Here is a 25,192-nt window from a genome sequence, read left to right as displayed (position 1 = left end):
TCTTCTCAACCTACAATCGGCAGAGCATAGCTTTCGTAGTACGCCCACGCTCACAGGTAACCAACACAGTCTCTCCCACAACTTTCGTCAACGCAGTACAATACAATGTTCTCAATATTTTCATGTCCTGTTTGCTGTAAAAAATACAAACAACAGGGAAGGATAGTTATGTCGTGTAAAATATGCGTTTTTTTATGTTTCAAGCAAAACATGATTCTAGCAAACGTATATCTCGCGGGATATCTTCAATGCACTGTTTTTATCCTGCAAAATAATGCAACTTCCATATGGAGCCGGCACATCGATCGTTTGAGGAATGCAACACAGGATACGCGCGCATCATATCTCGCTTGCGTGTACGTAAAGTACAGCTAGAGTGCCGATCTGTAAAAAGTAAAGAATAACAATGTAATACTTGTAGGTAGATAGAGCAAGACTGTTTGAAATTTCATCCATATTCAGTAAAACATGTTAGCATTATGAATCATTAAGAAGTCATAAGAGATGTCAGAAAGTAATTGCCATAAGTGATCATCATTTCCAACCAAAGGCTCAGTATGCGATGAATTCAAGTCCGTTTCCTTACCTTGTTAATAGCACTGGCACAGATAATGGATAGTTCCAGGGGAAAACTCGTCAATCGTCCGTTGGCTGTGGATAGGAAGTGAGGAGAACATCACGATTTAGTAGTGTTTCATGTTTTTCATTAACGCGTGTCGTTTAATAAGATCGAATTGTAAATTCAGTATGTAGAAATAGCTTTCTGAATCACAGTTAATTCATAAGAGGTGTCAGAATATAAAGCCAGTTTTGATCATCACAAAATGTAGAAGCAACTGAACCAACACGGAAGCCAAGCAGAACAATGCTAGAGAAGATAAGGCACATGGGGAGCACGGATACCAGATGCCAGAGTTAAGCTTACCTTAGTTGTAGGGATGGTCCCGACTATTCCTCATGCTGTGCCAACTATGTGCCTGGAAATAGAATGAAATAGGACATCCAGCGGATTAATAATCGAATTCAGTCTGTGATAATTATTGTTGAATGGATAACAAAGAATTCAGATTGTTTAAAGCGAGACAAATCATGAGTGATTCATAAGAGATGTCAGAAAAATAATTAATGCCTTTTATAATCATCACATAGAACCAAATCTTTACAGTTCAGCACTTCATTCATATTTACCTGTTGGTCGTGTAACTCCCGCGCCAAAAGCACATTCCTGCTGCTCAGGAAACCGGCTGCAAACTCCCGTATCTTTCCCGGCACATCATTACTTTCAGGTGCTAGCTAGCGCTCCTGCTTGCATGATTGTTGTACGAAGATTCACCATATTTTCCAAAACTCGCGCCACAAGCGGAATGCGGTCATGTAACAAATTGAGGGAATAAGAACCACTGCTGAAATAATCGTGACCTTTTGCGACAAACGTTTGCCGGTTCCATGTTCGCCTGGCTGCTCCGATCGTGTTGGTTTCCAAATGCCGCACGCTGTGAAGATTTGCTTCCGCCGTTTCCGTTCGTTTACCAATTGTCAGCTGGCGGGCTTCGCGTATAACACACAGGCTTCAATACCTTACCCAGCCAATCATCGTCGACGAAATTTGAACGCTCGTCGAAATGTTTCGTCGATTGGTCTTTCTCTTTGAAATTTATGTTTTTAACGTATTTTTTGTGGTATGAATTATATTAATTGAGATTGTTGTAGTGTTTCTTAACATATTTTAAAACAAGCTTTTTATTTATTATAAACTGCAATCAGTTCATAGCGAAAAGAATTACCTTTTCCAAATGCCTCGAGCGGGTGGGGGGGATCATGTGCGACTGAACGCGCATGCGTTACTTCGATTGACTCCAAAACTACCATCTGATTTTCAGTGTGTCAACAGGGGCAAAAATTAGAACCTTCGTTTGGCGTTTTGGTGTTGACTGGCTCAACCGAATTGCTATTTCAGAAACAATGATGAAAACATACCAGTGAATGCAGCTATCGCAGGCCAGTGATCGAAAGTCGCCCGTTTCGTTTTCCATTGAAGACGCCAATCACCTATAAAACGGCTATGGATAAAATGTTCAAGATGACGGTGTTGTTGTTTGCTGCCCTGCTGACGACCGCATCGCTAGCCCTCGGAAAGGAGACGACCTACAAAACGGACGATGTGTCCGTGTCGGAGCTCTTCTCGCTGCGTATCGAGCCGCGTATGTTCAACTGGACTTACGAAGGGCTGAGCGAGCAGTTTCTGTACCGTTCTTCGCTTGAAGGCTATCCGGATCTGCCGTCCTGGATTCGCTACATGTACAGCCCCGAGTACCATTCCGGCTTTCTGTACGGTACACCTCCGCTTCGGACGGCCGATACGCGGGTGCCGATCGAAATCATTGCCCTGAACCGGCTGACGTACGAGACGAAGCGGCTCATACTGATGCTTGCCATCCACCGGAAGCAACCAGCCAAGCACGTAATCCAGATGAAGATTGACAACCTGAACTGGGTGCACATGATGGATCCGGGACGCATCGAGAACCTGAAGAACATCTTCCGCAACGATCTGTGGCTGGAGAGTCGGCCCGATTTGCACGTCATTTTTATGGATTCTGCCGTGAAGCTGGGTGCACGGTTACCGTTGCGTCCGCAGCAAAGGGAAGGGGTGGTAGTACACCTTGGCAGCAGTGCCGAGTTCTCGAAACGCATGCTGGAACTGCAGGAAGAAGTGAAGCCCCTGTACAAGATATCGTCCTGCACGTACAAACGAACCTCCGTGCAGACGACGTTCGAAAACTCGGGATTCAAGCTGGACTGGTGTGCTTTCCGGATGGTAAGTCGAACAGAATCGCAGTGTCCAAGTCACCACCGATGCTTTATTGTGTTGCTTTCTCTATTATCCAGGTTGCTACGGAAGATGATATAAAAGCGCTTCCGCATCATCCCAACGAAAGCCATAAGCATGGTGCAGGTCGGAAGGAACATCAGCATTTTCAACTGCCACACAGTTTCCCGGACAAGTGGGATGCACCGCTCAAGTCCGAGGTGCCGGAGCGTAACTATAGCGACGAGATTGCCATATCGTTTGCCATTCCGGGCATGATATTTGCTCTGCTGCTGTGCGGTCTCACCATTATCCTTTGCTTCCAGCACGAGAAACTGTAAGGAAGAGAGAGGAGGGAGAGAGAGAGAGAAAGAGAAGGGGCAAAATGGCCGTGTTTCATGTTGCATTTCTAAGTTGTTTATTAATGCTTTATGTGTTTTTCTTTTGTTCTTTTTTTTTGTTTCGTTTACGCCAGGCATGACGACGATTCAGAGTATTATTTCAATTATGTTTTCTACATTTGCACTGATTTTCTTAGGTAAAAATGTGATTACTAGCGAGACTTTCTTCAACTGTTCAATTCTGACTGTTTGTCGTAATAATTTTACACTTAAAATTGGTCTACTTTCTTTGACAGAATGCAAAAATCTTCCCGTACCGAGTACAGTCCAGCCGCACCGAACGTACAGATGGTGCACTACTCTCCGGATGACATCAAGTCCACGATCAAGCTCAAGAGTCTGCGCGACGTACCGTTCGATGATACCCACTCGATCAGGTAAGCGCGATTAAGCTTGGGCACAACGACAGGTGCATTCATTTACCGTGTTTACCATTCCATTCCAGTCCGACCGATAGCTTCTATCGCGAGGGCAGCCCCCACATTGGCAACATGTACATGCGCCCCAAACCTCCCCCATACAAGCTGGCGGGCAATGCCAACTCGCCAACGTTGAAGCGCAATGGGAACGTTGTTCTGCTAATTTTATGTAAAGCAAAGGCAATCTTCTCACTTTGCTGCTTACATACTGCAACCCTCTTTTAGCGGTCAGGCGATCTATGGGAGTCACATTGCAAACCACGCACATTTTGTTGGGTATTTTAGTTGTTCATAAACCTATTTATGATTATTAATGTTTAATCTCCTTTACATTATCGACTGTAGTTTTGAGATCGATTTGAAAAAGAACAAACGAACCATACAGTACCATATCAGAAACTAGTAGAGAAAACGAATCTTTCGCGTTTAGAATAGTATTAAACAAGTTACGAGATAATAACAATGATAATCACGATAATAATATTGATCGTATGATAATAACAAAATTACCCAGCAATACACGTTACTGGAACTAGTTAATCGAAAGCATAACGATGTTGATTTTTTCAAGTTATCCGAACTCCGAGAACACAACACCCTCTGGTCGACCATCATGATTTTCACTCGACAAATTGTAAAGAAAAGACACATTTAATGCTACCACTTTGTATTTTATTGATTGCAGCTAGTAAATTTTCTATACTTTCTCCTTTGCGCTACGCTTTATAGCTAGCTCACCTTCGGAGACACGAAGGCAATGCTGTATAAGGGTGATGTTTGAACATACAATAAGTTAAAATAAAAAATAAACTTTCATAAAACTCTTCAGAATGCACACGTTTAAAAGGCCGCCGTAAAAGGCACTAAAGATGGCAAACCGCTTTCCGCCGTTTTCTGCAAATTCATGCCATAAAGGAAATCACTACTACATTACTACTACACACTACGGTTATTATATTGCGGGGTAATTTGCCTGCCGTATGGTTAGTAAGGGCTTCTCTAATAGACGATAAAACTGCAGTGATAAATATATTGCAAAACTGCACACACGCACGCATTTGCTGCCTAAACTAGGTGTTGCGATGTGGATCCGGCCTGACGCACTTCTATATTCTTGCTACTTATATGTTTACTATCGTGTATTGTGTACTAAAACACGAAGGCATTTTAAGATCGGTTCCAACACACTGACCGATGCGAAAAATGGGTGTGTTTCCCTTTCAGTTTACATCAATTAGATTGATCGAAATTACATTTCTTTGGCCATCTTCCGAGAGAAAGAGCGCGCGACAGAGACGGCGTTATGATGCTCTCTTTCTCACACGTGGGGCGTGTTTCAGCACCACCACCAGCTGTTACACTAAAACATGTAATACAGGTTACCAAAATACTAGTTTGAAATCTTCACTGAAATCTTCGCACTTGCTGTAACACCCAGCCACGACTGTTGTTGGTTCCTGTGCCGGTCGTGGCTGTTGGGTTTGTTGGCGACATTGGCGTCGTAGCTGACACAGCCGAAGTAGGACGCTTCACCAGACCCAGATGTGCCGGTTTCGCTGGGATCGGTGGTGGTGCAGCCGAATTCCGTTGCTGACCACCACCCGAATCACCACCGTTCGATGCCGCCTGCTCGCCTGGTTGCTTGGCACGCGGTGGCGATGCAATGGGCGTGAGCGCTTCGTAAAGATGCTGGTGATCGATGCCACCACCATTCACACGCTGCTGCTGCTGTTGACGATCGTTGTCATCACCACTGTAGACGGCGGAATCGCGAAAATCATGCTCCAGGCACTCTTCGACCGTTCGCTCATAGAAGCAGCAACGTTCGTCATCGTCATCATCGTACGCGATGGTGGTGGTGGTGTTCATCGATGATCCATCGGGAATGGCGTGTTCGTCGCATACACTGTCACTGGAGGAGCTCGATGCCAGCACCGAGTCCCGTTGTTGCGCATCGTTACTACCGTTACTACCATTCGCCGACTGCATCGATGCACGGTTGATGAGCACGTTCTGGTTGACGGTGGGGCCACTACCACCCATCGAAAGCGTCGTAACGGACGACGCACTAGACGGTGCCGAGGGTGGAAAGAACAGGGTCTTCGGATCGGCATAGTCAAGGTGTGCAATGCGTGAGCCAAGGTCCATGCTGCCCTGCTTGTAGATTGCCCCGCCCGAACCATTTGGTTCGGACAGTTTGCGCTGAAGCGAATGTAGCAACAGATTACCCTCACTGCCCATTGTGCCACCGCCGGTCGATGAGGACGTCGAGTGCAGGGAGATAAATCGTTGCAAAATACTTTTCTGTGCCGTATTCTTCATGCTCAAGCTTCCCTGTCGCTCGAGAAAAGACTGCTTCATAACAACAGTGACCTTCTCGCTCCCCTGTGCACTAAGATCACCGCCCGATGACGGTGAGGTCGGTGGTTGATGATGATGATGATGCATCGCAAGCTTTTCCACATCGTCGTCGGATTCTTTGCCCTGCTGTCCGTTGTTGTCGCGATGGTAACTGATGTTGGTATCGCTGTTACGCAGTAGCTGTGGCGTTATGTGCTGGCTGCTAGATTTCACCTGCAAACTTCTCGCATCCTCCGCAGCAATACCTTCCAGCAGACCCAGTTCCGAATAAGCCAGGGTGACATAGTCCGACTCGGGGCGAGTTCTTCGAATGGCCAGATCGTCGGCCAGAAGTTTCGGACACGAACCCGTACCTGAATTGCTGCTGCTGGAGCAGCCACCCTCGCCGCAGGGCAGCGAATGCCTTGCCAACGAGGGTGGAGCGTACTTGTACGGTACGTGCACGTTACGCAGCAACGATTCGTAGATCGGTTCTGCTTCGTCCGACCCGGAAAGGGTGACAGTGGACGTTTGCAATTTGCTTTCTTCGTCCTGCGCACCCCCATCGTCATCTTCATCACAGGGCGGCTCCGTACTCGGCGGTTCGGGTTTGCGTTGCGAACTGAGCAATGCCGTCGGACGACTGCAGCTAGAAGCATCGAACGACTTCTTCTTCGTAACCGGTTTGTTTAAAACCTTATTGAACTGCTCCACATCCAGAATGAGCTGCGAGATGATTTCGCAATCCTTCTTCGGTTCCATACTACCGCTACCATCGCCACCGGCCGACGATTCCACTCTGCCGGCAGCCGTTTGGCAATCTTGTTCCATCGCCGTTGTGACAGTTTGCACCACCGTCTCATCGCTCGTGGCACGATCGCCGATCGATGGGTCGGCGGTTTCGTGATCCGTCGTCGCATTCGTTTCGCTGCTTATCTCCAGATCCGTGTAGAACGTGGAACTGCTTGTTAGTGTCTTCGGTCGACGCTTCCGTATGTCGCTGATACGCTTCGGTATCATGGTGCTGTTGTACGAGCGAATGCTAGCAAAGCTTTCCTTCATCTTTGCTCCGCGCTTTGTGGGCGCCGAAAGCTTTCTTCGCTCGTACAAAGACTTTAGCAGCCGCTCTTCCTCATCATCGGCCGGTCCGCATCGCGTTTCCGATCGACTGCGAGCGGGTTTTGGTGGTGGTGGGGAGGTCTTTGAGCCGGCCGTCGTTGTTGCGTCTTTTGCTGGACGATTGATGATCTCCTCTTGCAGTTGACGCTTTACCGCATCACACTTGCAGTCCTCGTTGGATGGTGATTCGTGGCGCTGATTGGAGGATGACACGGCAGGGGGGACACTTTCCAAGTCGCTCGAGTACGATCGGAACGAGGGCCCGGACAGGCCATTGACCGACGGTGGAACTGCAGCAGCACTAGCATCCTTCTTGAGCAGATTCTTCTTCGATCGCATCCGCATCTCGCTGCGGCGAAACTGCTGCCGACGTTCGAGGTACTCCGGGATGGGCGAATTGTTCGCTGGCCTCTTCCAGTACTGCTTATCTGTAAAGCGTTCTGCGAAAGAAAGAAACATGAAATCTATGGATGGGCAACGGGGGAAAACCCATTTCGGCTTTCGGCTACCAACCATCTTCGTCGCCGAGCTGCAGGACCAACTCCATCGCCCTCGTCGGTATGTCGGAGTAGTGCTGCAGCATCGCTTTCTTAATCTGCTGCGTCCAAATGCGCTTCTCCTCGCGATTGCGCGCCGTAAGCTGGAGCGCCCCCTTGGGATCGTCGAACGGGATCACGCGGAAGCAGACCGGCTCGCCCGGAAGATGCTCGACCAGCATTAAATTCTTGCACTGCATAATCAAACAAACGGAAAGAGGTGAGCTTGTGTATGTGTGTGTGCGTGAGAGGGGGGGGGAATGATTCGTGGTTAAATGAACCTACCGGTATGTAAGCGCGAAACTGTAGCCTTTTGTCCTCCTTTGGCTTCGCGATGATGAGCATGGTTTGGAAGAGCAGCACAATGCGCGGCTTGCTGTGCTCCAGCAGACGACCCTCGTGCAGCAGATCGCCCAACACGGACAGGTCCGGGCCGAGCCAACCGTCCAGTATGCCCGCCAGCTCCTTCACTAGCCGCGCCTGGTCCAGCTTCGTCTTCACCTGATCGATGTTGTGTGCGACTTTCTTCATTAGCTCGTGCGCCAATGCCACTTGCTGGTCGCTGCAGTGTTTGCGCAAATTCTATACAGAGAAAGAGAAAGGATCGAAGGGTGAGAGAGAGAGATAGAGGTGCACTTTTACTGAGCGATTGGCCAAGTATGACAAATGAAAACGGGAACTGCTCTTGTAGATCCGAGAGCTAGGTAAGTAAGGGGTGCGGTGTAGAGTACATTAAAGGCAATGATTTATGATCGTAAGTGATTGAATCGAGCGAGCGTCCGCGATCTCCAATCAATAAGCGTGACCTTCAGATCACAATCTTGCTGCGCGCACTGACTAATCCGACCGCGACACATTCCTGCACTGATCATACTTACATCCAGCAGCAGATGATACTTCAGAATCCGTTGCACCGGTTTCAGCAGGTACGACCCCAGCGGGAGTGTGTGTTTGAGCATTTTCTGCGTGGAAACGAGCAGCGCGTTCGTGTGCGTCGCTTGCAGCAGCGTTGTTAGCAGGGAAATGGCTTCCGGATAGCTGGTGCTGCAAGGCGAAGGAGAGGAAGTGGTGGTGGTGTAAGTGAGTGTTTGATGTGAGATAAATGATAATGCACAACACAATGCAAGCAGGGGGAGGTGGCTGCTAGCAAACGTACCAGTAGGTAGTGTAGCAACAGAACTCGGCGTGCAGATCGATGAAGCAGTTGGAAATAGTAACCGGATCGCCTTTCGCTTCGCGCAGTCGGTTAAGTAGCTTAAAGTTGAAATCGTACACTTCCTGAATGTTGCTAAACAACACCTTTAGCTGATCGTGCTTCAGGCAGGCCCGTTCTTTCCAATCCTCCAGATAGCTGCAAACGGCGAGAGATCAGTTGTAACCGGGTGTGTTTCCGGGTGTGTGTTTCTCTATGCTCAAAACTTACCCTCTAATAACCTGACCCAGATCCTTCACGTAGCTGCTCTCGGAATCGATAATTTCCCGCACGGCCCGTTCGCACATCGTCATACCGATGACGGGACCAGTGCCCGGCGCCAGCTCAGTTGCATCGCAGTGTCGCAGGAGCAGCAGGTTACCACCGTGCTGCTCGGGTTCGCTGTGATCGGCCAGACTTTCCACGCTGGCCTGATAGGAGCCGGGCGCACTGCCCTTGCCACCGGGCAGATGGTGCTCCGAGCCGGACGAACTGGTGCTGGACGAGTAGGAACAGATGGACGAGGCCGACAGCGGTCTCGAGCTAAGCACGGGCGTGTTGGGTGGGATCAGCAGCGACGCTTTGCTAGAGTATTGCGAACCATTTCCGACGCTGGTGTCCAAGCTCGGGGTTGACGTAGAGGTGGATTGTTCGTTGGCGATGCGCGTGTTCAGCTTGGGCGAGGCGGGAATGGCCGCTTTACAGTTGCTGTTCGCATCGAGCAGCTTTGCCCGTGCTTCTGCCAAGGTGCGCCGATCGTCCGGACTCGGCGGAACAGTACGGCCAAGGTTGGGATAGAAATTGCACGCCTCGACCACGGTATTGCGATGCTCCACCAGGTCGACACAGTTCTCGACGAACGCGTTATCGATAGTGATGCCACTGTTTGCTGCGTTGCCTCTCAGCACAACATCGCTGTCCATCGGGTCTCCGATCTCTTTGGCTTGGACGGGACTGGCCGCTGAAGATGATGGTCCGGTAGTACTAGTAGTAGTAGTAGTAGTAGTAGGATCCGTACCGTTTTCTAGCTCCACCGTAAGAGAACGAATCTTGAGCTGCAGTGCGGACACGTTCTGCAGCTCTTCCGCTGGCGCATTCTGGCGACGCTTTTCGGTGGCAATGTTTCCATTACCATCCATTACCACGGTCTCCTCCTTATCCTCCTGACCACCTGGCACACGAATCACGGCTTCCCGGTGCTGCCTGTACCTGGCAGGCGCTATCGGGGCGTCAACAGAGTGATCCATCATCAGCTCACTGTTCACGTGCGTCAGTTTGGCAATGTTTTTCGACAGCGGCAGATTCTTATGGCTGTGACCGGTTACTTGCAGTGGCATAGTAGTCCCCATCTGTCTGCCAGGTTTTCGACTAGACGCAGCACTGAAGGACGCCGACTGGACATGATTGCGGAGAAAGACGGACGATTCCACGCCGTTGCTGCTACTGCTGGTTCCGTTCACGTCCGTCGTGTTGGAAACCATCCGTTGCACATTGGGCGATACCAGACTGAAGAACTTATCGGAGAACTTTTTAACCCTTCCCGCGTTTAGCTCGCCGGTGCTGGGTGGGGGCAGACCTGCTGACCTGAAAAGATTGCTGCGAGCGGGATATTCTCCACCGTCCACTGTTCGCTGGTGCTCGCTACCCTCAAACATGCCGCCGCCGCCACTACCAGCGGATGTTGTATCGTGCTTGATCACATGGACGGCCACCCTTTGCAGCGGGTGCACGATCGCTACGGCGGGAGATGGTGCTGGTGGTGGTGGCGCCGTCGCAGTCGGGGGTTGCAGTTTATTGTTGTTGGATGATTCGACTAGTTGCTTAGCTTCCTCGCTGAAGTTATTGGCTAGAGTATCCAAGTAGCCCAGTACCGATGGGCCAATGTCGGTGCTGCTTCCTGCAAAGCAAATAAACAAACAGATGTAGTTTATGGTGTGCAGCGAGTTAATCATTCCGGCTCTCATATCCCACACCCGGCTTGGTTTTGCGTCGGGCAAAAGGTTTGATAAATGTGTATATTTTCCCAACACCAATCCAATAAGTAAAACAGTGTGTAGAGCGTCGATCCGCCGTCGATCTTATCACCACCAACGCCGATTCGAACGTGCGGCATTAGCGATCGACTGTCATCGATCGACTGTTGCTGCTCTAGGTGTTTGCTTAGGTGCGTGCGTGTGTGTGTGCTTATGTGGGTGGTAAGGGTGGTCAGACATGTGGGCCGCAGTATAATTTGTAGCTTCTTTCAACATTTCCCTGTGTCTCGCTTGTCGCCTATCACTTTGCTTCGCCGGTCCAACCCCAGACAAGACAAGACAAGAGTGATGGAGAGTGAGAGAAGTGTGAGACGAACAGGCCCCAAAAACAAGCGTTTTTCGGCGTTTTATTGATATTTATTTTTGTAGACACGTCACATTCATTATACACAATTTTCTTACACCTTCATTCTCAAAGGCGTCGAGCTTTTCTCCGTCGTTCGTACGGTGTGTTGTTGGTGTTGTTGGGCGATCTGTTAGGTGTCGGATACGAAGGAAGCTCCTCCCCCCCCCCCTTCGAGAGGAAGTTGGGGAGGAGGAAGAAACAAAAAACAACAACTCAAGAAACACTCACTGTCGTTTGTCCGCCTGGTGGTGGTGGGTTTTGTCCCTTTTGCGGCTGATCGAAGGGAAATTTATATTCCCAAAAATAAAGTAGGAGCGGAAAAAAACCTTCTTTCTCAACTCTTTTCCCTTTTTTTAAATTTCATTCACTTTCTTCCCACGTGAAACGCACCAATCCAAGCAATCCGACCATCACGACGGCAACGGCGACCACATACCGGCCCGCGTGTCACTGAATGCGCACGACGGTACAGTGCTGTGCGCTGCAGTCAAGCGGTTCCTGTTGCGTGAACTCTGCGTATGCGCGCGCGCGCGCGTGTGTGTGTCAATAACGCTTTCTGAGTGTATGTCAATGTCGGTTAAATGCATGCAGTTTGCTGCACACGCCCATATCCCACTCAAACCGACCAGACCGGCCCGGGTCCGCGGCGTTGACGGATAACGTCACATTGCGGGGGCTTTTAATGGACGAAAATCTGTTGCGGCGGCGAGGCAGTTTGGAAGTGTCTCCAAAAAAAGAAAAGCACTATAACCCGCGACACCGATTAAATGAGGATTATCAAAATGTTAAATGAAGTGGGAAAAAACCGTTCAACCACACAGGCAGGGAGAGCAGCTGCTTCTTGCTTGCAATGAAAAAAAAAAAAGGTTTTTTCTAGTCGTTACACTCTTGAAGGTGCGTAATAAACGACACACTTTCATTTTAATGCTCACTGCAAAAGAGGCGAGTACGTACATCGATAAGGAAAACAATGCGACAGTTCCTCTTTGATGGTGGTCCAACTGTCCATGCTGGGGGCGATTGCTTTCAACACTTGCATAATATATGTTCAATCTCGCCGACGCTCCGTCCTTCTCTCTCCCCCTCTCTCTCCATTCCTACCACCCTAAAACCGATCTATCGACCACCAAGCAGCACATCTAAGGAATCGGAGCATACGCTTTTCTCGTGACGGTGTGTTTTTCTTAGCATAAAAGCTTAAAATAGCTGTCCCGCCCAATAATGCGCGAGTGGTATCCAGAGTTTTTGGGTGGCGAAGGTGGACAGAAAGGACGGGCCATAGGGCCACACTCAAAAGGGAGGCAGGCGGTGTCGCTATCGCGTCATCATCGAAACGCATAAGAATCACGATCGAGAGGGCGCATTATATTACCACTTTTTTCTCAACAGCAACAGCAGACACCACTCCACCACCGCCACTTTGCCAGCATGACAAGCGCACGTGCGGTGCATTATCGTGGTTCAGTGGTGATCACTAGGAATTTTTGTGCTGCAGGAGACTGATCTCCCTTGCGGGGAAACTATTCTCGGACTCGAGAGGTTACGATCACATGGTGGAAAAATCCCCTTTTTCTTCTGATGGGATGATCTGCATCTCTTTTGAAAAGACATTTTGAATGCTTCCCATTTAGAATCGTTACAAAACTAATGGATTCTTAATATTCCATACGTAAATGTTCGACAATAAGCCGATAGAGCAGTGATCACTTCGAATCGATGTAAGGTTCTTTTGAAAGTTTAGAGATTTTCCTCCAAACTCAAATTGTTTTCCCCGTAAGCAACATATAAGCTTGTGCACTCTTTCCGATACTCATAACATTAGTCCCATTAAACAAAGGAATGCATTCCCATATTTGTGTTGCATCGAGTGTCGTCGATCGTCTGTTCTTTTTTTGGAGGGAGAGGGCAAATGCACACTTATAGATTACATTTTAATAGTTTTTTGCCATATAATGGTACCGTCCAACCACCGTTTTATGGTGTGTGTGTGTGCAGTGGTGCATCACATCAGTGCCTGCAGCAGCAGACATGTTATTACCCTAAACCCAAGATGGGAAATGCAAGATGCATCACAAAAGCTTCTCGTTCGATTCGCGCGTCCGGGAATGATGCGCGGTAAAGTGAAGATCCCATCAATCAAAGCAAAATCGTAATAAACGCATAAAAATCTCTTTTGGGCAACCAAATGCAAACTAAACGTGGCAGGAGGATTGAGGGACTGTTTTAACCATAAAAATTTAATACTCTCTCGCACACAAACACGCACGGATAAGGGCAGTGATCGTGAAGTGATCGTTTCACTTCCCATGATCTCAAAATACTCATCATTACATTCCGTTCCGTAGGTTCGAACAAATCGCGCCCATCCATCTCAGCGAAGCGACGACGCACATGGAAAACTTCAGTGGACTTTCTATGAACAAATCCACCACCACCACCACTAACTGCTATGTGGCTATTCGTAATCATTAGGCGCACCAAGTCACCGAAAACGACGATCATCATCAGCACCATCAAAGACTAATGAAGTGAGGAAAAAATGCACGCAGCTTCCATCGGCGGCTAAAAATGGCTTCTGAATGGCGGTTCACGTGTCGGAAAAGGCGTAGTCTGTAGTCTGGTAGAGGTTGAGGGTGAATTTTTGGGAGTCCTATTTCACCCACCGCGCGCGCACTTTACGCGTGTTCTTGGCGCCACACAGACCCAGATGGGAAAGTGGAGTTTGGATTCGTTCGTTAGTTTTTTTCTTCTGTCTGCTCTCCAAATAAGGCAACAGCTGTGCGTGCCCTTTAAATTGTGCTCCAACATCAAACTGCAATGGGTTTCTACATTATATGAGCACAGAGTTGCACGCAAGGCCAGATGAGAAACATATTGGTTTGAGTAGTTACCGGTGCGGTGCGGTGCTTACTTTAATTGTTATCATTTTATTGCGCTAAACTGGTTTCCATTTGTCCCAGTACCCTTTTGGGGTGGACAAAACAAACCAAAACCAAAAATCCGCCGCATTTACGATTTATGCTGCAGTATTTCGTTCGTTCTTGAAACCCCATCAAAAGCGTCCCATAACGAAAGTGTTATCGGCGATAATCAGGCTATGGTCACGTTATTACACAACCGCCGTACGATCGCCGCTCGATCGTCAGGCACCTCGCTGGCAACATCGCTCATACCTTCTCCTCTTAACTGTCATCTACGGGCAAGGACACACGGGTGGTCGCGAAGAGGGCAATTATGTAGAGAGCTTTATGCATACCCTGATCTTCCAGCCAATGGCGATGATGATGATGACGATGATGATGTCTCCATTCAATGGCAATGTTCGAAGGTCAAAAATTGACGCTAAAAGAGCAGCGACTTGTCTGGGGAGCATGATAAATTGGTGAACTACCATATAAGGCAGCTGAGTGAAGTTGGTTTTATCGCTCCAGTATCCTTGCTGCTTTCGGTGAGAGAGCACTACCACCGAAGAAAAAAAAAACAACAATCCCTCAAACAAGCAATCACCTGGGACAGTTTCGGGCTCGATCGTGCGCCGAGGCGTGGTGCACCTTTCTTTGCGGCGTTTCTTTAAGCCGCAGCACGATCCAGCAGCCTGGTGATTGATATGTGCCGCAACGATGAACTAATTCACCGTGTGTTTCTGTCATGTCCAGAGCATGTCAAGCAACCATTGGGCATCAGCAAAACACACACACACACACCTCCAGCAGGTTACACATCTGGAGTCCGCTGACGACGACGACGACGAAAAGCCTTTCCTTTCATTAGTCAGCTGTCGAAACTGTCCGAAACTGGGCTTCAGCTTCTTACCGGGGACAATGGAAAGTGCCGTCCGTCTGCCAAAACGGTGCCGACAGAGGTGGTGTGGGCAAAACGAGTTCATTAAATCAACGTACGAAGCGCAGCAGCATACACGTCCGCTTCCGCATCCATGCATGCAACGGCCGGGGCGGCTGCAGGCAGGATTGTTTTTTACATAATGGGACAAAATGTACATCCGTGTCGTTTTTGACGCCAATTGACCGACACACACACACACACACACACACACACACACACACACACACACACACAACATTGCGATGACAACAGTAGCACAACACTACCCACCCCTCAGTAGGCGATGGCGATAACGAAAGCGCACACTATGCGGACACCCCCTTTTTTACGCAATGCACATACACACACATCCACAAACAAACACACACAAACAAACACACTCACTCACATACGTGATAGGAATATTAAAATTTGATTACAGTGAACAACAAATCGCAAATGACTCACGCGGTACGGCACTAAACTAAGTAATAGCGCATTGATTACCCCGCGCAAGGGGTAGAAGTAAAGTTGCAAAGCTTGTGCACCGCGCCGACAATCACACTGAGGATGGGGCACTTACATTGTCAGAGTGCATTAGCAGCGCCACCTTCGACACACACTTTGGGACTTTGGTTGGTTACCCTTCGCTACAGCGCGCTTAGATACAGCACGAACACACCTATCACAGCCAACTTGGTCGTAGTGGTCTGTTCGTACGTACGGCAGCGATAGCGATAAGATACAGAGACGTTTGCGAGAATTGTCCCTTGTCTTGTGTACGGCCAAAACCCAGTTAAAGCTGTTTCAAAACATCGCATAAAACTTAGTTTGCACTGAAATGAATCAGTGTAAAGTTTTGGATTCTAGGGAACAAGTTAGCGATCTGGAAGCAAGATTAGCACTTTTTTCACGATCAACTATGATCATCAAACACAATCTGCGGAGGAAGGGGTTAAAAAACAAAACCACACAACAGCAACACCAAGTCTCGCGTCCAAGCAAGTTCCTGTTAAGCCAGCTAGTTAGCAGCTCTATTTACCTTCGAGGGGAGGGGGCCGGGCGGACAACTGGAACAAAAGCCCTACAGCCTTTGCCTAGGGTTGTCACGCGATGTCACTCGCACTCGCGCCAACGACAACTAACTGCTAGTTGCTGCGATGGCAATAGGCGACCCGAGAGGAGGTTCCTGATGATGTGGTCATACGTGTGTTTGTACCTTCGAGAGGACCACGAGAGGACGCGAACGGCGCAGCCACGCAGAGACACGGCCACTAACTAAAACGTCAACACTCGACTGCTGGGCGCGACGTCAACTCATATCGTGCGACGCCCCAACAGAGCGCGCGGTCCCATATGGTGCTGATGATTTATTCGCTTATCAACGTATCGGATAGTGTGTTGGGGCGAATACAACATGCAAAGTACTAGCAGACACACGCACGCAGACAGAGACACGCCAATAAGCCTTGAAAGGAGGGTGTGTGTGTTATGCTGCTTCCAAACAAGAACAATCGACTACGACTATTGTGCTTTCGGGTGCTTTCATTAGCAAAATACTTCAATATGCTTCAGAATGCCACTTTGGCACGATATTCTCCTCTTACTTTTGCCCCAGAATTGTGACTTATTCTCCACGGGACGCTTGTTGAAACAGAGCTGCAACAGGACACATCCGTGCCCTCCCCCCCTGTGTGGCCCCATGGCTCCGTCGCCGCCGCCAAATGGCACACAATGGCACAATTGCACGAGAGCAACATGCTAAAAGGGAAAACGTTCTCACCCCGAGCGGCAACCCACAGACACAGACAGATTCAGACAGACGCAACTATAACGGGTCTCGGGCACCCCTCCATTCAAACCGAAAAGTGTGCATTCTTGTGGTCTGTGTGTTTGGGCCCAACATTGCACAACATTCTTTGCACTCATCTTACAACGGCAAAGGCAAAGAGTAGTAGTGGTAGTGGAGCTTTCGAAACACGATAAATCACGCTTCATTTAAGACAACAATCTGCATTCTTCAGCATTCAGAACGACAACGGCAACGAACCACAGCTTTCACCCTCCTGCTCTCCCAACGATCATACCGAACCGATGCGACGATGACGAATGTATGCTTTTAACCCCCATCAAATGGTGGTGGCAGTGGCGAAAGAGAGAGAGAGAGAGAGGGAGAGAGAGAGAGAGAGAGCATCACTGATGAGATACATCACGGTAAGCACAAGTTGTCAAAAACTGTCGATCGTAAATTTTGTCCCTGCACCTTTTAACTATAGTTTTCAACTTGATCAGCAGGATTAGCACATGATAGCCCTCTTCGCGTAAGGTGATCGATCCCGGGGGGAGGGGGTACAGCACATTCCGTTGTAGAAAGGGTGAAAGGTCGCTGACGCTGGTCAGCGAATCAGAACCGGAATTTGGGAGTGACTTTCGATTGCAACAGTTTAAGAAGAAGAAGAAGCAGGAGAAGGAGGGTGGGGGGGGAGGGAGGGTCTTCAATTTCTCCACCACTGCTGCCTCTGGAGTCTGAAGCATCTCGATCAAGCACCATAAGGGCAAAGCGGCAAAAGCCATCATAGCAACCAATGATGGAGCAGTAAGCAGTTGTGAGTAATGCTTTGTTCTCCTCCCAGCCGGCCTCCTTTGCTCCGGAGAGCTGCAGACGGTTGACATTTTCATGGTTCGGTGCAGTTTGCATGCCTAACCTTTAGTTCGCGGCTTCTTCTGCTTCTTCTGCTTCGACTTCACGATCGATTGTGCTTTATTGTGTTTCTTTTGTGCGTCCGTCGAACGAGAATCTGCCATCGGAGTTTGACGTCGTTCTTGGACCCGCGTTGCACTGGGTTCTCGTTTTATGTTTACCGCCAATAAACGTCTTATCAGAAAACATTCCACTTTCATGCTGTTCTTTTGCCGCCTGCGAATCCGTTTCCAGCCTGCCTAGGGCAGGTACATAGTAGGTCTAGTAGTAATGGGGTGCGCGATCTCCACTGAGGTCAAATCCGTATTAAAGCTCACTTTCTAGCTCTCCTTCTCTCTCTCTCTCTCTCTCTCGCTCTATGTAACTCTCGTGCACTTAGTGGATGATGATGGTGTAGTGGTCGTGGTGCAAACGGAATTCATTCAAATTGCACCTTCTCCTCCCATCCCCCTTCCCCTTCTTCATTTGCATCCATTCTGCTGTCAGCACTCCCCTGCTTCCGCAAAGCGCGATCGCGCGATCGTTAGGGCGACGTTTGAGCAATTTAACGTTGCGCACCGGCTGGTTCGAATGCGCGGAAGCAAAACCAAACACACAATACCCTCATGCTCTGGTACACACCCGCACTCGCTCGTTTAATTCATTCCTCCTGTGCCTGTGTTTGTGTGCCATGGTTCTTCCTCCGATTCCTCCGTTCCGGTGCACAAGGGAATGTACGTCACCGTGCTAGCAAGGGAACTAATAAGCTCAACCGCACACTTGTGCACGTGAACCCCCTCCTCCCGCGGTGACTCGTAGTGGTGACATATTGGTGAGCCGTGGTAACTAACACCACTACTACTACTACACGTACGCCCCGCCGAGGTAGATGATTTGCCCTTTGCCGCTACCAATGCTGCCCTGCCTGTCTGCCGATCACCCCGACGTATCACATGTTTCCAGTGTCGCTTCCGTCCGGTACATGAGGGGGTAGTAGCCGCCTTCGCGCTGCATCGTAGAACGCATTCGCGCATTCGTGGACGCAGATTGTGTTCGCTCTATGGTGTTGTTGTTGTGTTGGTCGACGCGACGACGAACATTCGCTTGTCGCGACAAACTTATCGAACGTGCCGTCGTCCGTCCCCCTTGCCCTTCCCATAGGGCTGTGGGGCTTTTTCGCAACACACATGCACACCATAACACTACACCACTACGTCCCCAGACCAGCAGCAAGCAGCCAGCATGCAGTTCCACGCCACGGAGACCGACGCCGATATGGCCGCTTCGTGCCTGTTTGCATCAATCTTAATCCACTTTGAATTGTGCGGCTCCTCGAGTACGGCACGGAACTGGGAATGCATACAAAATCGGATGGCGTGAATTTACTCCCCCCTTCTATGTATGTATAGTGTATAATATGCATGCCTGGATCGTGAGTCATTTACCATAACTTTGGCTCGACGCCGTTGAGGTCCGCAAGGGCCCGGGGGTCTATTCCCGGTATGATCGGGGCGGCGGCGTTATCAAGTTCATCTGTTTTCATCTCCCGAGACCCCGAGGTCAGTATCTGCTATTCATGGCCATTTAGGCAAATCGCTTTTCGCTTTGGTTGGTGCACTGGTCGTGTGTCATGTGAAAAAAAACCAAAAAGGTGACGATGAGGGGATTCCAACATCACGGGTTCTTTTAAGATCGATCGAATTGTTCGTTGTGGATTGTTGGTAAGGTGGACCCTTCGTCCATTTGTAGAGCTCATTTTCTAAATTGATCTGTTTGAAGGAAATTAAACTTGAGCTATAAACATAAAACCAACAATTACTGACCGCTGGCGCGAGTCGTCGATAGGGTTTCGCGCAAAAAACCTCTCCCTTTCCCGCGTTAGCATTGAGTGAGCCATTGCAATTAAGCGAGCTATTTATCACTTTAAACAGCGTCCTATAAATGTATCGTTTGTGCCAACCCCTGGCGCCAAGATGCACACGATCGATGGGGCAGGAGAAACCCCGCCAACAGCAGCAGCAGCAGCCACGACCGCTTCTACCACACACCACACATCAATGCGCGCGCGGCCCTGAAACCCTATACACGGCGAGGTGAAAGGAGAGAAAGAGCCCTTTCTTCTAATCGCTGGCCGATCGACCACAGGCCCGTAGCGAAAGCACAGCGAAACCTGGCGGCAATGGCGGTGCCTATTGCAATGCAACCCACGCGCTCCGGCGCCGACCAATGCGCGCGCGGCGGACTTGACGCGGACTTTGGCCAGTGAGCAGTGCTGCCAGAGCTGCCTGCTTGCATAATTTCACTCCGGAAAATCCGAAGCCTGTTCGGTGTGTGTGTGTATGTGCATGTGTGTGTGTGGATACTCGCGACAATCTGATTATGATTGTACATGCATTACCCACATGTGACCCGTTCTGTTTGGCATCGCGCCGGAACGGACGGAAAAGTCCACGTCTTCGTCATTCGGCCCAGGGTAGACGACCGACGAGACGAGAGAAGTGACTAGCGCCTACTGTTGTATCGAAAGATTGTCGCTTTGCCACACGCTGGCTTTTCCAACACTTTAATCGCTTAATGTTCGTCGTCATCGTCGCCGTCGTCGTCTTGGTCATGGCTTGCTGCGATAAACAGGCCCCTGAGCGGGGTGCAATGGATTTCACGCGCCCAAGCATAATTATAGTGTCATTTATTTAGCATAATGCCTCCATCGTGCCCGATCATCACCCGACGTTGGTTGGTGGTGCCAAGATGCCAATTAATCATACCCATTTCTTGCACCTTTTTTTGCAGTCATTTTGTTGTTGCTTTCCTTCATTCCGGATTGACCATCCCCATATTGTGACATCCAGTTTGTTTGAATATATTACAAAATCCCACGATCCGACGAGATGGGGGATGCTATTTTTTCGACAGTCAGCGCGACAGAACTTCCGGACGTACGCAAAGTCACCGGAAATAGACGCATAAACAACCGTGCTCTGGGCTGAGGGCGGCTTCCTTCTACGCAGTGTACAAGCGTCACGGTAGAGTTCAGTTCAGTTGTGCACAGATCGCCACACGGCAGCCGTTGGAGACATGTGATTGCGTTGAACAGCTTTTAGGACAGTGTGGGGAACGAAGAGGCGCAGAACGACGACAACGACGACATTCTTGACAGCCGCGTGATTTTCCACACCCGACCGAGTTCATGTGTGTTGCCTTAAGTTGGCCTTGTGCTCGTGCATGTTGGTGGCTACTAATTTGTTAGTTGTAAAGGAATATAGGAGGAAACACTAACTAACTCACTTGGAGGTCATGTAACACCGCCACAGAACACTAGCAATTACAGGCAAAAACCAACAATCTTAAGCTTATAAGGTACAAAGAATACAATCATTATGTAATCGTTGGCTCTCCGTCCCTTGTCCGGGGGAGCGGCGGACACTTGCGGACCAAAATCTGAACAACCCGCATTATCAGCTTTCGTCGTGTTCGGCGCGTACGATAGGAGAACATTGGTTTCGCGCCACATCAGCGCGCCAGGAAACGCAAACAAGACCTACGTTACGTTAACCTGACAAGTACCACAAGCCCCGGTTCACCCGATAGGAGGTAAGGGTAACACACCCAGTAACACCGGACGAAAGAGGTAACCAGGAAGGCGGTCCCCCTGTCCCCGGAAAGGTGGAGTGGATATGCGGTGTGTGTGTGTCTCGGGGTAGCGGGAAGTACGGCAATCACAAATCATCTGATAAGCGATCCTCTTGAAAAGCGCAACCGATCGAAAATGATTCAAGATTTCCGTCCGCTACGATCGAGAGCAAACAATTTCCGACTGCCGTCCGACGACGATAAACCCCTTTTTCGAGTGGATGGGCGCGTTTTCGTAGAAAAAAACCGCCCTCTGGCTCATATGGACGCGGGATACGTGCGCTCTCCAGTGAAGCGATAGGAAAATATAAATATTTGCGATGATTAATTGAATTTTCCCAGACAGTAGTAAGGGACAAGACCACAGACAAGAAGCATTTCAGACAGCATTTGATGTGGATTTGATGTCCATCATCAACAGCGCCACTTGTGTGTGTGTGTGTTCCTCTCGTTTTTGCGGGATTGTTAATGTAGCCTTGTTTGGCTAATCCACGAGGCAGTAAGATTGGAGTCGTTCGATCATTTGCCGACCAAAAACACATAAAGATGTCCCAATCCCAAGGAGAAGACACCGCCATGTAATGTTGATAATTAAAGCTTTTTTTTTGTAAGCCGGCGACAGATTTTGAGGCAGATGGTTTTACTGGAGCCAGCGAAACTGGCGACAGTTGGTAAATCGAGAGAGGGTGCGCGATGATCAATCACTTGCCGGCGAAGGACGACGGCCTCCTCTCCACGCGCGCTGGTCAATCACCACCAATCGTTCGCGGCATAGTTGTAAGCCGCTCATCATCGTCGCCATCGTCTCAGTAGGCTCTGGTTTTTACTAATTACAGGCATCATGCGCGATTTATAGCCGGCTGACCGGCTGACCTTGTTTGCTTGCTGTACGCGCTACTCTCTCTCTCTCTCTCTCTGCACAGACTCCTCTCCACAGTCAGACGGTTCGGGGCAGGCGGTTTTTGAACTCCACACTACTGATTACCTTTTGCCGCGTGTCGAGGTGGGCGTTGGGCGTGAAGAGAGCAGCCATCCAGGAAAGCAAATCTGGACACACAACGCAACGCAATCATCGTCACCTCCGGTAGCACAACCGATTGGACCGGAGACGCCAGAATTGGTCGGTGGTGTCCACTCTGTGCCACCACCTACGGGGTGGGTTGGTTAAAGTGCGCCCGTTTGTAAAAATTGAGATCACGAACGAAGTTGCGCGCACCGTACCGCGCGGCGCACATCTCGCGGTGGTTTGATGATGCGCGAGCGCGGCTGCAGGCAGGGTGACTATCGCAGTAGGCGGAAGGTTCAGTTCAACAGGTTTTTAGTTTCAGAAGACGGTGTCGGACGGACGGACGGACGGACGGTACACATTCCGGCGGCACCACCACCAGCAGCAGCAAGCAAAGGAGCGCACGATCGTTCTTCGCCATTCGGCGTTTCGTCGACACCGTTTCGGCCGGCCGGGAGGAGAGAACTCCGCGGAGTTGAGGGCCCTCCACAAAGATACTGCACGAGATCGATCGTTTCACCGTCGTCTCGGCCGCCAACGTTTGTCTCTCCTGCTCACTCTCTCTCTCTCTCTATTTCTATCTCTTTGGCACAAACTCATGTTGCCTAGGGCCGCGAGACACAGGCACACTTCACCAACCGAAGCACAATGTGCATCTTTCGCTCTCCTTCTCGTCTAGTGCATCGAGGGGGCCAAGCCAAGCAAGCAAGTAGCGTGTTTTTGCTTCGCGCTTCTAGCTATCCAGCCAAGGCCTACTACGAGAGCGGCTATGCGGCAATGCGGCAATGATTCATATGATTCTAAATGCTCAATTTTACACCCTTTGCACTGCACTATCGCACTTGGGGCGGTGACGCATCGAACGTTGGCGATGTAAATTTTACATCACACGCAGCGTACTTACCGAAAAAATCCTCCCACCGTTCTGATCCGTCCGATTCCACATCCATCGTTTTCGCAGCACCCCCTACCAGGGGAGTATGCGTGCGTGCGTGTTGGCGTACTTTATTTTCCTGTTTGTAGGTGTGTGCGTGTGGCTTTCGAGCACTAAACGCGCCACACTAAATCCATGCACTACTTATTAGAACGGCAATTTGAAGATGCTTCACGGTACTTCCACTGTTCCCAGACGCTTTGGGAGATGCTGGAGATTGCCGTAGCAAATTGCATTTAGAAAAGCACTCGCACCAGAACCAGAACACACACACGCAGCACAGCACAGCACAGTATCACCGCTCGTGCCTCCGGCGCACGGCTGGGGGCGCAACAATATTCAACGAAACGTAGATTAGAATCGATTACTACACAGTACACGCTCGCATTACATTGCCCACGCACACCACTGAGGCAGAATTAGACAGCGTCCTGGCTGGAGGTAAAACGCTGGAGCCACGGAATCACAGAATGTCGCAACAGCACTATTTCACTACATCTGCGTTTGCGCGACGAACGTATGGCGGAGATCACCGTGCACTGGAATATTCCTATTCACTAACTGCTCACCGTTTGGAAGGTGCGAATGTAAGAAAGAAAAAAACGGCCTACAAGGGTCACGCGTTCGACAGTCGCGTATTCACTGCACACACACATACACTTCTTTATCTACACAACAACAACAACAACCACCTCCAGTGGAGCGTTTTGCACAAACCTTCCGCCGTGTAATTAAATCAAACATACGCACTCCATGGGGTTTGATTTCCACCGCGCAAAAACAAACAGGTGAACTACGGCAGTTGGAAGAAACAAGAAACGAGCGCAACGAGCGAAACGCGAAAGCAGAATGAGTCGAGGGAAATGTAGGTGTGCTTTGTTTTCCTGCTCTGCTGCTATTGTTGACGATCGTTGATGCTGCAGTGATCCAATGGCCCTGCCAGTCCTACGATGAACTGTACTGTACGGTTCACGGAAAATGAACCCTTCGCTGTAGGTTGAATAAGGGTCCAACAAATTCGGTTGGTTAATTTGGGGTTTTCAGCAGAAGAGACTTCAAGGCATTTCGAACAATACTTGATTGGTACTTAACAAACAATAATTTGATGTGCGTAATTTAATGCATATATGTTTTAGCTCAAATAATTCGTATCAAATAAATACCATATGTAGGTGATTTCTGTATGGTTCATTCAATGAATGAATGTTGATTGGGAATGGAGCGGTGCCGATCACTGACAGATCTTCTGACAGCAACCCGGACGTTTGCATGAACTCGCCCTTTCGTTGTAATGACATTTGTGGAATGAAAATGTACAGGGTTACCGCTGTTTGCTGTTTAGGTAAAAGAGAATCTATTTTTATTTGTTTGATGCTAGCAAATAAAACGATATTTCAAATCCATTCAACTAGTGGCAGGGTTGAAATGGGTGTATGATTTATAAACAGCCCCTATCAATTCCTACAGCCATTGCCAATGTGCCGATTTTCTCGGAATTGCATATTTCTCTCCACTAGCTGCGCTGCCATCATTCTCCGAAACCACCCCTAAACGAACGCGCCTAAAGATATGCAATCCGCTTGTCGCCAAAATTCCCAACTGACAAAGCATTTCACCCCTATGGTGAATGCCTATGCCCATGCACTGAGAATGTCACTTGTGAAATATGCGATGTTTTAAATGGTGTATTGTTATGTTAAATTTTAAAATTGCCACACACATGTTTAATTATGTTAACAAGAAAAAATATGAGGAGAGGCGAATGTAAAACAAACTTGAAGCACGTTTTCCACGTGAAGTCAAACAGTAGTACATGAACAACAAATGTTAATAAAGCAACAAAAAATAGCACCACAAATTACGAGTAAGTAATACCTTAACTCGAATGCACCATCGGCAATCAACTGCCCGACCGTCCCGAAGCA

At 49.1% G+C, this 25,192-nt stretch overlaps 2 protein-coding genes and 1 long non-coding RNA gene across 4 annotated transcripts; 1 reads left to right on the top strand and 2 right to left on the bottom strand.

The window, feature by feature from the left end:
• Nucleotides 1-163: 163 nt before the first annotated feature.
• On the bottom strand, nt 164-1,799 carry LOC120895823. Its single transcript, XR_005738379.1, has 5 exons — nt 1,785-1,799; nt 1,189-1,645; nt 926-977; nt 587-651; nt 164-384 (listed from the first exon to the last, which is right to left on the bottom strand). It is a non-coding gene; the product is annotated as an uncharacterized LOC120895823 (long non-coding RNA).
• Nucleotides 1,800-1,963: 164 nt separating this feature from the next.
• LOC120895149 (alpha-sarcoglycan) lies at nt 1,964-3,854 on the top strand. The gene is made up of 5 exons (XM_040298235.1): nt 1,964-2,818; nt 2,890-3,146; nt 3,285-3,347; nt 3,447-3,587; nt 3,656-3,854. The coding sequence occupies exons 1-5, from the start codon at nt 2,063-2,065 to the stop codon at nt 3,852-3,854; spliced, it is 1,416 nt and encodes a 471-aa protein (XP_040154169.1). The 5' UTR covers nt 1,964-2,062.
• A 425-nt stretch (nt 3,855-4,279) lies between these two features.
• LOC120895819 lies at nt 4,280-24,195 on the bottom strand. 2 transcript variants are annotated; one of them, XM_040299483.1, is made up of 7 exons: nt 23,238-24,195; nt 9,048-10,713; nt 8,781-8,975; nt 8,503-8,668; nt 7,910-8,206; nt 7,602-7,818; nt 4,280-7,528 (listed from the first exon to the last, which is right to left on the bottom strand). In XM_040299483.1, the coding sequence occupies exons 1-7, from the start codon at nt 23,281-23,283 to the stop codon at nt 5,034-5,036; spliced, it is 5,082 nt and encodes a 1,693-aa protein (XP_040155417.1). In that variant the 5' UTR covers nt 23,284-24,195; the 3' UTR covers nt 4,280-5,033. The 2 variants fall into 2 exon arrangements, with proteins under 2 accessions (XP_040155417.1, XP_040155416.1); XM_040299482.1 differs by lacking the exon at nt 23,238-24,195 and adding an exon at nt 22,313-23,055.
• Between the last annotated feature and the right edge of the window lie 997 nt (nt 24,196-25,192).

This window comes from Anopheles arabiensis, chromosome 2 (assembly GCF_016920715.1).
Source record: "Anopheles arabiensis isolate DONGOLA chromosome 2, AaraD3, whole genome shotgun sequence".
NCBI classification, from domain to species: Eukaryota; Metazoa; Arthropoda; class Insecta; order Diptera; family Culicidae; genus Anopheles; species Anopheles arabiensis.
Note: the sequence above shows the minus strand (reverse complement) of the source record. Positions and strands in the feature narration are given on the sequence as shown.